The sequence below is a fragment of the Lepisosteus platostomus genome, chromosome 13 (genome assembly GCF_059453375.1).
Source record: "Lepisosteus platostomus isolate fLepPlt1 chromosome 13, fLepPlt1.hap1, whole genome shotgun sequence".
In the NCBI taxonomy this organism is placed as follows: domain Eukaryota; kingdom Metazoa; phylum Chordata; class Actinopteri; order Semionotiformes; family Lepisosteidae; genus Lepisosteus; species Lepisosteus platostomus.
The window spans coordinates 9,592,275-9,607,450 of NC_142623.1; the positions used below are offsets into that span (position 1 = coordinate 9,592,275).

General features: G+C 38.0%; 1 protein-coding gene across 1 annotated transcript in view; it reads left to right on the forward strand.

Annotated features, from left to right (window-relative positions):
* Positions 1-2,493: 2,493 nt before the first annotated feature.
* The window catches only part of crybg2 (crystallin beta-gamma domain containing 2), a 61,240-nt gene continuing 48,557 nt past the window's right edge, over positions 2,494-15,176 (forward strand). The window contains exons 1-2 of the mRNA XM_088603041.1: positions 2,494-2,997; positions 12,533-12,653. Coding sequence (XP_088459167.1) covers positions 2,807-2,997; positions 12,533-12,653 — 312 coding nt within the window. The 5' untranslated portion in view covers positions 2,494-2,806. The remainder of the gene's footprint in view (positions 2,998-12,532; positions 12,654-15,176) is intronic.

A 15,176-nucleotide genomic window follows, 5' to 3' on the forward strand; every position in this document is an offset into this window, starting at 1 on the left:
TCCCTGTGGTATGTCAGGGGCTGCTTCCTCGCCCATTCGGGTTTGTCTTACATTTTGCACCTCACAGCAGTGTGCTTGACAGTGACAAGCTCAGCTTTTGCACGGTGCCTCTCACAGATTGATGTGTGAAAAAATACACACTGAGCCAACATTCAGTGAAACACAAAAGGAAATATGTAGCTTATGAAAACAAGGATAATTTGTTTATTCTTGATTTCAAGAAAGAAGTACCCCGCTGGCACTGTACTTCTGGTTTCTATTTGCACATTACATTACACATTCAATTTATATACATCCCACTGTATGTGGTGCACTGTCACTAAATTGTCAGACAATACTTCAGATGTAAAATAAGCTGCTATGTACTGTACAGTATGTAAGGAAGTGGGCTGCATGGTCTTTAGCACTGCTGACTCACAGCTCCTGGCTTCAGTTCTGGACTCGGGGGTCTTCTGTGTGTGGTTTGCACATCCTCCCTGGATTTGCATGGGCTTTTTCTGGGTGCCCTGGTTTCCTCCTAACTTTACAAAACATACCGTTTAAGTTAATGGGATTCTGTTAATGATCACTGTGTGTGTAATTAACTGTGATTAACTGGCATCTCATCCAGAGTGTTTATACCCCCCCCCTGCACCCTGATCTTCTGGGATCACTACATCTCTACCCTTACCTGGAATGATAGACTGAGAGCAATATGTTTAACCTGCTGATTAACCTGAATTTAAATAGACACATGCTATACATTATTAAATTACCACAAACACCGGAATTAAATGTGAATATTAGATAAGACAAAATCCAGTTTAAAACTCATCTTATATCTTGTGCTAGTATTTCAGCATGGGTAGGCTGCAAAGGAACAAGTAATAGGTTTATTCCATGCTGAAAAAAAACAAGAAAGAAAACACAATGTTTCGTCCGTGGAGCCTTCTTCGGGTGTTCTTCTTCAGGTGGACATGAAGAAGGCTCCACGGCCGAAACGTTGTGTTTTCTTTCTACTTTTTTTCAGCATGGAATAAACCTATTATGTGTTCCTTGCGCTAGTATTGTTTTTATTGACTTTTCATTTCAGTACTGACACAAACATAAATGATATTTGTGACACAAACATAAATTAAATGTTATAGTTATTTCATGGTGACTTTTGTTTTGGACAGAAGAAAACACAAAATACAAGGTGAGAGGGGGTTCATTGAAGTACTTCCAAGGTTAATAAACCAGATTTATTAACATGGAAATGAGACATAATTTCTAATTAATAAACATAATTCATTTTTTCATAAATGTTTGTGTAGAGCCTTTTATCTTAGCATTTAAAAAAGAGGAGGACGTTTGTGTTGTACTGGTGAGCTGCAGCCTGCAATTCTACTGCCTTTCTAAGTCAGTCAAAAAGGTCAAAAGAGATTATCAATGCACTGTTTCCACCCACTGCATGTCAACCATGACCTCATGAAGATCTCATGAGGACACCGAAGGTGGGTCATTTCACCAAGAAATCATTTGCCTTTTAGCTGCTGCATTTTTAACTATTGCATTTGATGAGTAACATAAAGTTTCAAATTTTGTAGTAGAAAACAAAACTTAAAAAAGTTTCTTATTGATTAGTTCAAATACGTTAAACTAGACTGGAATGAAAGTGAGCTGATGAGTGGGTCTCCAGGTCCAGAACTAGGAGCCCAAATGTATTATGGTACTTTCTCTCACTTCAGATTCTATCTGCAAAGAGGACAGGTCTTGAGGAATAGCAGGTGTTGATTCAGAGAGATTAAAACAATATTGTAGCGGAAACCCAGCCTGATTACAAAAATGGCAATAGTATATCCCCCCCCTTCTTTTAATGAATTTTGAGCAAAACAGTAGGCTGCTTAAGTTCGCAAAAACTGTAGTTGGCCAGTCCAGATATTTTGCATTTGCAGTGAGCATGAAACTGAGGTTGTATTTTTGTTCTTTGTGACTTTCCTGATCAGCTGACATGTCGAATTGGAAACCCAGTGCTGGAAAAGGTGAAACAGACACTGACATGCTGGTGATGTGTCATTAAGCAGTTCCCGTTTAAAGAGATTACAATTCCTGAATATGGTTAAGGTTAATGATTAGTTTACACACAGTATGTACAGGTAACTCAAACTATTTGAGATTACTTTGTTGATGACTTTGCGACAGGCGTGTGTTTTTCTTACAGAAAAAATAAAACCAACTTTGTGCGGAGTTGAGGGGAACCAGAAGGTGAAATACCAGTACTACGTACTGTATTTGTACTCACAACATACAAACAATGGAAATAGATGGTTAATGAGTTTATTTGTATTTTGTATTAAGTTAAATCTCCAGCAAAGGAATGTTATCCTCTGTTCTAAGTATAAAACATACAGGTGCTTTACCTGAACTAAACATTTTAAAGTCCGCCTACTGTATGTAAGTCCGTGTGTGGGTCATCGCAGCACACAGCTGGGGTAGGCGTGGTTATTTAATGTTATGCCCGCGCTCACAGGTTGACTTAGGAGCCAGAGACTCGGTGATAATGACAGATTTCATTACCCTGGGAATCAAACTGCGGGGGCGATATTCTGCGTTCTTCTATAACTACGAAAGTCTAAACTGCAAAAAAAGAGTGTTAAATGTTCTTTATCAGCGATTTGGAATGCAGCGAATCAATGTCTTATTTCAATAGAAAGTTTTTCATTTGATTCCTTTACGCTCCTACTCGTGAAACGTTGATTCGCACCGCTTATTTTGACAGGTTTGCTGACAGTTTGTTCTTCTCATTAGTCTCATTAATCGAGGGAAGCTATTTGCCGCAGAAACCATGGCGAGCAGAAGCAGCCCTAGAAAGAGTTTGAAAAACTTGTTTTCCAAGAGCGAGGTGAATTTACAAGAGGTGGAGGATAAAGAGGCGAAGAAAGGAAGGTCTTTCACGAAGTTGTTCAAAATCGATCGCAGCAGGAAAAAGAAAAAGGATGCAGAGAGTGATCAGTCCAGGGACGACCAAAGTGACAGGTGAGCAGCGCCCAAATTTCCATACTTTCTAAAAGGACATTTTACACAATTTCCAGAGTTTTTCTTTAAAGATTCACTAGGTATAAGCAACTATACTGTATGTTTACGACATGAAAGTGCTAGTTTTGGAATTTGGCTGGCAGGCATTTTTCAAAACCATAATGAAACGCAGAATGCATTGTATCTTGCGTGCACGGTATTCCCGATTGGGTATGCTTTACAAAGTCACTGAACTTCTTTCGCTGTCATGCGAAGACAGCGCATGGGTCCAAGACGTAACGCACGTTTGCAATGGAGACGACTAACCCATAAGATCGTTTTCATTTAGAATGTTTAAAGTTATACATTTCACGTTTCACGTTGTTTTTTTTTTGTTAAGATTTCCACCTGTTCCTGCCTCACCTCAAGTACAGTAAGTCGCTCAAACGGTCACATAGTTTTTTTCTCCTGGATTAGGAACTCACAGTTCCCCCCCCCACCTCCTTCTGGAGAGGAGTCTTAATCCCGTTTTACCTTATTCTTCTTATAGTTCATACTATCCCAATTCACTAGTCAGAGATGTTTTTAAATCTGACATCCACGCAGTTAACTTTAAAAACACTTTTTCTCCATTAAACTCCAACTTCTTTTCCCTCTGTGTATAAATTAATTTCATTCCTTCACTCTCCACTTTCAACTCGTTACCCATTCTTGCGTTAGAACTCTCTCTCACACCGAGCACCCAGACTTCTTCTGTCTCAAGCCTCCCACCCAACTTTATTTTGTGCATCTCATCTCTGTTATCCTCGTCTAAGGCAAGAAGCTGCACTGCTACCCTGCCAGTCAGCTCTTCACTGCTCCAGGTCCTAACTCTTCCTAGGGCGATCCATTCTTGCTTGGCTATGCAAGTCTTTACCACTGGACCTGGCAATCAGCCTACCATGCAGCCCTTGGGTCCACAACCCTGTGATGAATCTAGGTACAGCATTCACTATATCTGCTCATGCAGACTCGTACTGTAGATTGCTAAGTCTAAAAGCCTCAGTGAGCCCAACCCAATTCTAGAATGAACCCTTGTCTAACCTTAATGGCTGGTCCCATTTGGTCAGGTACACTGACACAGCAGCAGCCAGTCTGATGTTTTTTCTTCCCCTGCAAAGGTCTAAACATAGACTCTCAGACAACTTTCTTATAAGACTCTAAATTAACATCCTTATTCCACAGAAGCCTATCCCACTAGCTCCAATCAGTATTCTGAAAGCGTCATACTCAGAGTCCAGGTGTCTACAGTACTTCATCTGTTTCCATGTTGGCTCATAGCCATATCATTAGACATGCAGTACCTTCGGTTTGAGCCAAAACAGTGACTTCCAGCCTAAGTCTCTATAATCCATTACAACAGATCAAACTGAGCTAGGTCAAAACAATCTTTAACTATCCTGAACAATGCCCAGAAAACCTCCAATATTAGGGACAGTAAACTGTACACCAATATTTGAATACTTTCCACTTAGTTAATTTCTTTACTATGAACCAATGTAACCCTTTCGTTAGGTGCAAACCAATGATTTAAAAGAACACTGGTAAAGGGATTTAATACCAACATAAAAATATATACATAGAGTGACACAGGTCATAAAAATAGTGGCTAGAACTGTAAATGTTTGTCAGTGATACAATGTACCTCGAAAACAGCCATCTCACATTACAGCTTCTGTTGTGAGTGTGGAATTTAGTGTAGCCTACCAAGAGCTTAAAATGTAGGTCAATTCTGCTATTTTCATAAGCAAACTTTAAGAATTGCATATCTGTAACACTTAGTAAGATCACTCTAGCATGGTTAAACACAGTATAATAATTTCAGTCAGTATTTTTCTGTCTGTTTTTGTTTAGGGAAATTAAAAGTGTTGATTTTGTTGGGTTTTAAGAAGTCGAGGCACCCTTGGCAATTAATCCTTTGATATGCATGTCAACTGTTTCACCAAAGAGTAGAAATGAGAAAGGATATTTTGTATTTCAAAATACAATATTTGGTTAATGCATTCTTGCCTTCTTAGTATCTCAGTGTTAATTTGTATTCACAAAATATCGATTAATGGACCTGCTTACTGTAATTGGTAATGTTTTTCATCAATTGGTACATTACTTGCTATGTTAGTAGCACTAGCAGTCATTAGATTTTCAAGTAGCACTACCTAGGAAGTCCCCTAAATTGTCATATGACCAATTTATTGACAATATACAGAACTGTTAAATTTAGTTAAATTTCAAGAACGCAATTAGCAACTGTGGTGTGAGCCAGCATCCTCTTGAATCTGTGACAGTTTAGTTGAAATAGCCTTGGCTCTCTGAATCAAACATCAGACATTATCACTCTGCAAATGTCCATCACTGCATTATATCAACCAAATGCCTGGCACTAAAATGTTATTGAGATGATAGAAAACTATCACAAGTGTACTGTGTTTATCTGGATCTGAAAACTGATATTATTCTGAGAGGGATTTTTGTTAGATTGTGATAAGCTTTGGACACTGGATTGTCTTAATACTTCGTATTTCTTATGAATCTGCAGGAGTTGAATATTTGATAAATTGGTTTTAGGATGACATAGGTTTTATTGAAGTGGAAGTGCAAAATATTACCTAGTACATGTTTATTGAGTTCATACAGAGATGGTCTCCTAATCACAAATGTATGGAGGAAATTTTCTCTGATCCTAGAGAGCATAGGCATAGGATGACAGTTTTCTACCATTCTCACTATCTGCACTCCCCACAATACCAGTTCTTAGATTGGTTAAATGGAACGTGTGGATTCAGTTTGTTTGAGCAAGGACAGCCTTGAAATTCAAAAACAGATGACGGCCCAATGCTCTCATAGGTTTACTACAAGGCATACAGTAGTTTTTACATGAAAAATGTCATATCATTGTCTAAAATGTGTACATGAAACTCAAAAGACAGTAGTTGCACAGGGATGTTACAGTATGTTGGATTCCAAATATAGGAAATTGGTAATGCGACTTCATTCTGTTGAATTGGAAGCAAATGAGAAAACAAAGGTTTCAATAAAAATGAAGCTTTTACACCAGGGGCATGCAATCATGCAATAAGGGGTTTAACTAATGAACAAAAACCGTTAGCGTCTAACCTCTACCCCTCCCAAAGGTTATCAGTTAATAAATGTTTTCACTATCAGATTGAAAACATGAGAACTTAATCATTCTGGCAGGGCCATCCAGATGTGGCACAAAGTAAGAGTAAAAATAGCTTGTCATTAGGAACATAATGATGACAATTTCAAATCAAGAGGCTGAAGACTGCAAAACATGGGGAGTGAAATATGAGCTCATTCCTCTAAGAGTGTCTGACACTGCTCTTTGGATAGAGAATTGCTTTTTTCTGCCCATCTCATTATACAGTAGATACTCACAGATACACCAATACAAGGCAGAAAAGCGGTCTGGATTCAAGGGATGTAGTCCAGCCCATACAGTACGTAGTCTCATGTTCTTAGCCATATCAGGAGATCTCTTTTTTTGAAACCTCTTCTACGCAGCATCACTAACAAACATGTAATTAGTGGAGTACCACAGATGTTTGTACTAGGACCACCATTCTTCTAAATGTGTATCAATAAACAAGGATCATTCCTGAATAGTTAGTAATCTCATCAAGTTTACAAATTAGGGGTGCTAGCAAACATGGAAGCATCAAATAGAATTCAAAAAGATTTAGAAATTAAATTAATTTCAAATTAAAAACTGGGCAAACACCTGGTAGATGATGTTAATTGTAGACAGGTCCAGGGTATTGCATGATAGTAAAAAATGTAAGCTACTGTATAAATTCATAATAGAAAAGACTGATTTAGACAAGGCTGCTTATGAAAATAATTTAAGTGTTTATGTTGACATTTTCTTCACAATATGAGGAATTGCATATGCCTTGAATACACTATATAGTATTTACTGCACCTTGGCTTTGCTGTGATTTTACTGTATTATGCTTATAAGCATGGTTTGCACAAAGAGTACCAAAGCCCTTTCATGCAGTGTTTCACAGTGTTGTGAACTCTGTGGCTTATCAAGAGAATTCAGAAACTTGTCTTTCTCTCAAAATCAACGCATTGTCAAGCTAGCTGTGGCCTTAGTGGGGCTGAGACATTGAAGGCATAGCTAAAAAGACTGAAACAGGCTTCTTATCATTCCTGCGAAAACTAAAAGTGACCTCGCCTTGCTAAAATTCTGGCACTGTCTAAATCTACAAACAGCAGCAGAGTAAACACAAGTTACCTGACAAGCCTTTCTGCATTAGTGTGGTTTGACTTACAAGAGAGCTTTGATGAGCCCAGTGGAGAGCTTCTACATGTAGCCAAAGAAATCCAGTCTATTAAAGCACTGTATCAGAGCTAAATTACATGTAAATTATTTAATCTAATATAAAGTCATAATGAATTGTTTATACTGTATATACTGTGTGAGGGTGGCACAGTGGAAGCATTGCCATCTCACAGTGCTGGGGCCCTGGGGTGCTATTTGTATGTTCTCCCCAGATTCGTGTGGGTTTTCTCCAGGTGCTCTGGTTTCATCTCACCGTATAAAAACATATTGGTAGGATAATTGGCTGCAGTTAATTGCTTGTGTCTGTTTGTCTGCCTTGTGATGGACTGGTGTCCCATGAAGGGTGTATTGTGCTTTGCACCAATTGTTTGCTGGAATAGGTTTTGGCTCCCCTGTGACCCTGTACTGGATAAAGCGGTTTTATACAGTATACTGTATATATTAGTTTTATACAGTACTGTAACTAAAGAGTTGTGTCGCTGTGAGGCCACACTCTGAGACATTCACATGGGAATCGCATTCGGGGTGAATGTGGCTATACAATTTAAGATTAATATTATACAATTTCAGGTTATACAGTACACAATTTCCTGTGTTGTTTACCAAAAATGCACATGATGCCGTACTGTATTCACGTGCTGTTCTTTTTCCTTCTCTTATTCCTCATGAAGTAATTATGAACAGATACTTACTGTAAAGAGCCTATTATTATGCTTATTCCTTTGCGAAATTCTGTTTTAATTGTCAAAAATATTTACCAGGAAATGCTTGTTTCTCTTCAGACTTCATGGGTGTGCTACTCTGTAAAGTAGAATGGCAAATGACGCTGTTTCAAAGCATGAGGAAAACAGCATCAGTTAAAAATATTGCCTTGGAGGAAGAGGTGTGCTGAACTGCATTACTGAGTAATCAGACTATAATGTTTGGAATGAAAGTTTTCTTTAGTATTACTGTATGTAGACTCAAGTATAACCCCCAGGCTGAGTAAGAGAGAGCGTTGAAGAACATGACCAGATTATGCAGTATGCAACCAGATATCCCAGGACAGTACTTGATCAACCTGCCTGAGAGTACAAGAATACCATATTGTCACTTTGATATTCATGGAAGACAATCATCCTTTACCATGAGGGACAACCAATGAATGAATATCCCACACCTGAAAACAAATAGAATAGCACTATACTACCATGTATGCGTGCTGCTGTATACAAGCAGTGTTAGAAGCTCTATTTGTAGAAGTGTCATAAATGAAGGGAAGGCCATTTCACCCATTGCACATCGTTGGCTGATAGAAGCTTATTGATCCAATGATCTCATCGAATAATTTTTCATAGGATCCCCACAAATCAATCTCAAGTGGTTGAGTGAGGGGTCCTGGAGAGCCCTATTCCTGAAAGAATCTTTATGTATAACCAAGTGGCTAAGAATCGTGTTAAGCTACATTAAGCAACAACTTTTAGTAGACCTATAATTCTCCAAGATGCTGGAAACCTCTGCTTTAAAGTATATACTGTGTATGAATACAGTGTATTTGTTTTACTGCCACTGCTTATGAATACTGTACAGTACATCCATCCATTTTCTGCTTCTTCCAGTTCAGGGTTGCGGGGAAGCTGGAACCTATCCAGTCAAGCAATGAGTATAAGGCAGGATACACCCTGAACGGGTGTTAATCCATCACAGGACAAACTCATACTCAAACACACACACTCGCACCAGGGCCAATTTATCCCAGAAGTCAATTAACCTACCGGTATGTTTTTTTGGACTGTGGACATTTTCAAGTCATTTTCTTTTTCAGGTGTATATAGTGTATATTTTGTACACATTTTTAGCTGTACCTTTGGTAAGTTGCTCAAGATAAAAGTAAAAATAAAAGATATTAAACGTTTCCTAAATATTTCTCCTTCCTATCCAACTGTGTTTCTGAGGATGAGAAATGTAGTAATGTTTTCAACTACAGCCTGAAAACAAGAAGACAGATGTGTGAGCCAGCGCCAGACTCTGCAAAGATATTACAGATCATTTGAATATGAAAACTGGGTTGCTACAGAGGATAAGGCCACATGCTTCTTGGCATTTGCAAATTATGCTTGTAAAATACACCCTCTCGTGATATACGAAGTACATTGAGACAAGACATTTAGTAAAAATGACAGGCGATGTTCATATTTGAAATAAATCTCTGAATGTCTACACCTCAAGCACTGCCACCACACCTGTGGTTTCATAAACTTTGTCATATTTCCACAATTCACACTCAGTGCCAAAGAATGATGGAAATTCCACATGATTTCCATATCATATCATTTTCCAAATGTTAGTCATTCTTGTAGCTGACATTCAGACTGATGTTGTAAACGTTGCATCACTTTCATTGCTTGTTTTTTTAATTGATTTTCAATTTATAAATAAACAGAAACAAAACTGGGTGGCTATAGTTTGACAATTTCTTGTATTATAAACTGCATTTAAACTGTAATTTGTTTTGTTACTCTTTACTGCAAAACGTTTACATTGATGTACAATTACTCATGTTACCAATAAGGCAAAAAGGTCCCTTTCAAACCTCCATTAAAACCAACATTCACACAAATTGGCTTTATTAATACCATCAGTCCTAACCACAGTAGATTTGCTATGCAAATCCATATACAGTATATATTGTTGGACTAAGGTGTGGCCCTGGGCTGAATCTTTGGAATGTCTCAAAAAGGTCTGGGTATTGTTTCACCTTAATCTCTCCATTACTTAGTGGGCCTCTTTTACCTGCCATTAGTAAGGTTGTGTGTTGCAGGTGATGATTTCTAAGTAAACTTTAAGCACAGCAGAGTTTCCTATAAACCTTTTTGTAACCTGCTTAGATGTCAATGTGACAATTGTCTGGAGCAATTTACACAAATCATGGGTGGTCTGAAATCCAAAATGCACATAAAGGTCCATTTGTCCAAACATTTGTATTTATGGTAGAAGTACAGTATCATCCATTTTACTGTCTCATCTGGAAGTGCCTGAATATTGCTGGAAAAGATTCCTGTTACTCATGCTGAGGTAATCTTATTAAAGTAAACCTTATGTTTTCAAAAGCAACTTTAAAATTGTGGCTGAAAACTTATAAAATACAAAAATCAATACTGTCCCCTGTTTGAAATACTGAGTTGTCCAGCTTTCAGTCAGATATTTTCAGGAACTGATGTTCTGAAGAGGCAAAAGAGAACTAAATCAAGTCTATGGGCCATAATAGAGAACATTGTCTGTATGCATTGGGAAAATAGCTTTGAAGGCTTTCCTTTGTTCTCATATAATAACACAACAGACTGCTGGTAAAGGACTGGATTTCCTGAGCCACACAGGTTTTAAAGACCAAAGAAAGGATCCACGCACATGTATTGGGAATCTTCTAAGCCCACAAACCTGTGAAATATCCTGTAACTCAGTGGGCTATATACCAGTTCTTACTGCATTCTTTCTCATTCATGGAATACCCTGCGATGTGTAATTCCAGCTGAGAGCTTTAATATGTAAAATTACTGGACTCAATTTTATTATTGTATTACTCCTGAATTGTATTTTTTTCTAAACCTAGATGCTTGATTTTAGAAATACCCATCTTTGGGTTGGTCACAAATTGTTTCTGTCTGTCTTTCTGCATCTTATTTAAGAAACAGTTAATAATAATAATAATAATAATAATAATAATAATAATAATAATAGCTACCAATTAATGATGCACAGTACCCTTCAACAGTCATCACTCCCTTCATAAGGCTTCTTATGAAGTTTTAAAATGATATGGCTGCCAAAATTGCAGACTTTATTTGCTTCTTTGGGAGTGTTTGATACAGTAAAGTGCAATTAAAAAATCTGTTGGTTATTGAAATGATGAGCCCTAGGGAGGGTACTTGGTAGCAAGCCAATTTTTTACTTAGTTCTAAATTTATAGTAGAGTAGAAAACAATTGAAAAAAAAAACGCTATTGAAGAAAATACAGTATGTCAATAAAGGGACCATGTATAGGCACTTAAAAATTCACATGGATCATAACCCACAAAATAGCCCTCAGGGCAGCGCTGGGTTCAATGCCAGGCCTGGGGTGCCATCTGTGTGGAGAATGTACGTTCTCCGGGTGTTCGCACAAGTTTCCTCTAGGAGCTCCAGTTTCCTCCCACAGTCTAAAGACATACTGGGCAAACTGGCCCTGCTGTGACTGCATTTGCGTCTGTGGGTAACCTACGAAGGACAAGCGTCCCGTTCAAGGTGTACCCCACCTTTCGCCCGTTGCTTGCCAGGGTAGGCTCTGGAGCACCCTTAAGGAGGGGGGACTATAATTGTGACAGGAGGCTCCTCTGAATGGTCAGCATGAGTCAGTTTAAATGGTAACATCTCCAGGCTTTCATTCTCACCCCCTGTATAAGGAAACATTTTCTGTTTTTTTCTCCTTACAGAAGAAAAGAAAACAGGCCATAATGTCAAAATCATTTCAGTGAAAAGCACCTACAATTCTGTTCCATACATAAACTGTCTCTTTATTGTATACTTAAAAGTTGTGAAAATAGTTTTAGAAATATGGGAGAAATATGGGAGAATTTTGCACCAACCATGTTCCTGGAGAACTGAAGGATATTGTGTTTTAATTACTCATAATTGGATTACTCTTAATTACTTAATGAATCTAATTGTTAGTATAAATAATAAATATAGTATGTGGTCTGTAACACCTGTAATAGGAGATTGAATCTTTCAGGAATCAGGGTTGGAGACTACAGTTGTTAATCCAGTAATGGGCAGTCTTAGTGTGCACCCTTGTGTAAACAATGTTTTGGATTATTAACAGATCTTAATATTTCTACCAGGATCCTGTTCAGATGTTTATTTTAGTGTGACACAATGCTCTCTCTCTCTCATAGTCTATATTTCTACAGTACATGTGCAAAGTGTATTTGTACAAAGGAGCAATAATTGTTACATTTTGAGTTTAAGGTGTGCCTTCTATTCCTGTTTAACCATGGCCAGTAGAATTCTGTGTTTGAAGTAATTTGTTTAAAAAGGAGTGAAAGCAAATCTTTACTGAAAATGTTTATAGGTCCCTAGTCCAAAAATGTAAACAGTTAAACTGTCCTAATTTTACTGTGCCTTGCTAATCAGAGTTCTACAGTTCATTGCTTGACAGGCATGAAGTTTAACCTGGACTTTCTTTTTAATTTGCAGAGCTGATCAAATTGAGGGTGAAGAGAATCCGCACAACAGCCTAGAGAACAATGAGGAAAAGTGGCCCAACGTCATCGGTTCCAAAAAGACCTCAATATACAGCACAGCCCCCAGGTCAAAGGTAAGTAAAAGATCTCTTCTTTTTGAATGGTCATCGACAGTGTCTTAACTGCTGTATTCAACTCTTTAAATAAAGTTTTCAATCATTTTCACATACAGTACAAAAGACAATTGAAGACTGACAGAGGAGTCCCTCTCCCATACAAATCTACCTCAGGATGGATTAGTATCTGCAGTATTTGTGCTTTTGTTCTGCAGAATTAGTTGTAATATGTAGAAATATCTAACTACAAATTACAGTTAATGGAGTAATATGTTTCACTCATTTGAAATGACACAGTTCTCTTACAGCAGGTCAGCGGGGTATGGAAATACTCATGAATTTTGTGAGAAAACCTTGTAGAATTTGGTAAGTGGGTGCTAGCTGGAGGGCAGAGCTACAGTACTCAAGGTAAATACTGCCTAAAAGAATTTACAGATCTATTTAAATTGTCAACAGCTGACATCATAGGAGAAATCTTAGGTCAATAAATGAAAGCCAAAAACTAACATTTGCGATAACATGTTTGGGTAAAAATACTGTTTGCTTATGGAGTTCGGCGTTTAGAAAATATTTCTTAGTTCGTGGTACTATACTTGATTTTTCATTAATAATTTGAGCCGTGAGATCAAAGAAGAACTGAGGGAGTGCTGAGTGAGGTGTAGATTGTTTTTGTTCACTATTTTAAAAGGCACACTGGATCAAAATGTCAGAGTGTGAAAAGAAGAGTCTCTCTTCTGTTTGTTCTTGGACATTTTGCCTCATCTGATCTCAATATTTTATGCTCACAAGTCTGACCCAACCCACTGAGCAAATAACTGCAATAGCCAAGTTTCCAGTCAAGCACAATGGCACGTCTCTACTGATCTATCCATCTAATTCAAAAGTCCCATACAGCTTCACTTATAAACCATCTGTCTGCTAACAAGGGTCACTGTCCAAACACAGCTGCTCACTTTGATGGAGATGCAAACATTTCAGGAAGTCAGTCTGCTGTTTTGCATGAAAGCATACATTTACAAACCTTAGTTCCATGAATAAGGCCACACCGTGTTGCCATATTGTACTGAGTGTGTACTATTATTTTTCTTTGTTGCTTTTCCCTTACTATAATTGTGACAGCTATTGAAGTACTATAAGTGCCTGTATTGAAGAGCAGATTAGTGTGTTGAAACAAATACCACAGTAACCCCAGGAGACTTGTACTAACAGTTAAACAGCAGACTGACAAGGCCTCTGGAGTGTGTGCATCTCTTTAATGCCCTTCAACACATCTTCAACACCCACCTCTCACATGAAAGTTGTTCATAGTTACACAGTAGGTCAAAAAGACATTTCCAGGGAATGTGAGCTTGAGAACAAAGTCACATTTTGAAACCCTCACTGACCTACAGTATGACATGTGGTGGTTATATTAAGGGTAGACATACAGTGAAACCTTTCACTAAAATGTTCGGCTCTTCTTTTTTAAAATTAGTTGCTGCAAGTTCACAAACTCTGCTGTGTCACAGTAGAACTCCCTGTGCAGAAGAATGTCTGGTACTCACCAACTCTTCCATACTCATGGCAGACATTAATATATGCAAATCCAGCTGATATTTATGTTTCATTATTTTGTTGTTGCTGTATTGTTTGCACAATATCTCTGTGCTATAAAGGTGCTCTCTTTAGCATGGTAAGGAATCTTGACTGTACATATTATTATGCCATCAGTGTTCAGCCACAGAATCCCCGAGCAGCATCACTGGACAAGAGTTCCCAATATCATCTTTCTCCTATCAGGTGCTTAATTCTTTAAATCTGTCTGGTTCACAGAAAACAAAATATATATTTTTGCTTTAAAGAATATTATTCATTTCTGCTCCAGCACCACTTTAAAGTAAAGGTTCACTCTGAGCATGATGATGACCCTTATGGTCTAGATTCAGTCAATTCAAACTGGGGCCATGATGCCAGCCAGTTCTTTAATTTAAGGGCTGTAATTTGTCAGGTACCCTTTCCTTCAAGCGATGGATCAGCTCCTGGGATCCACCAGGTACCTGTAGCCTTGTAGTGATAATACTGACAAACTCACTACACCTCTAATTAGCTATGGGCAGTGGTTTTCAGCCCTGGCAGAACACTCTGTCTTTTGTTTTTTTGCTCCATCTGAATTCTTAATCTCAGTCTTAAGCATTGATTTCAGTTTCCTATTTGGGGTGTATTTGTAAATCTGTTTTCAGATCAGAAAAGGTCAAATTGGATTTGTCATTGGTATCAACTCAGTGCCAGTTTCTGAGTTTCAGCACTGCCCTCTGAAACATAACCAACTGGACCTCTGTAGCAGGGAAAAACACTCATTGTAGGCGTGTCTGATACCATGTCATTCTCACCTGTCATGAGTTGGTAACAGCTGTTTAAACAAACAAGATGAAGAGAAGCTGTGTAAAGTTGTGTATCCCCATGTGTTTCTCAAACATTTCCACCCCAAGGTAAACTTACTGTACATAAATATAAAATGCTGCAGCACACCACACTCAGAGATCACAAGATAACATTACTACT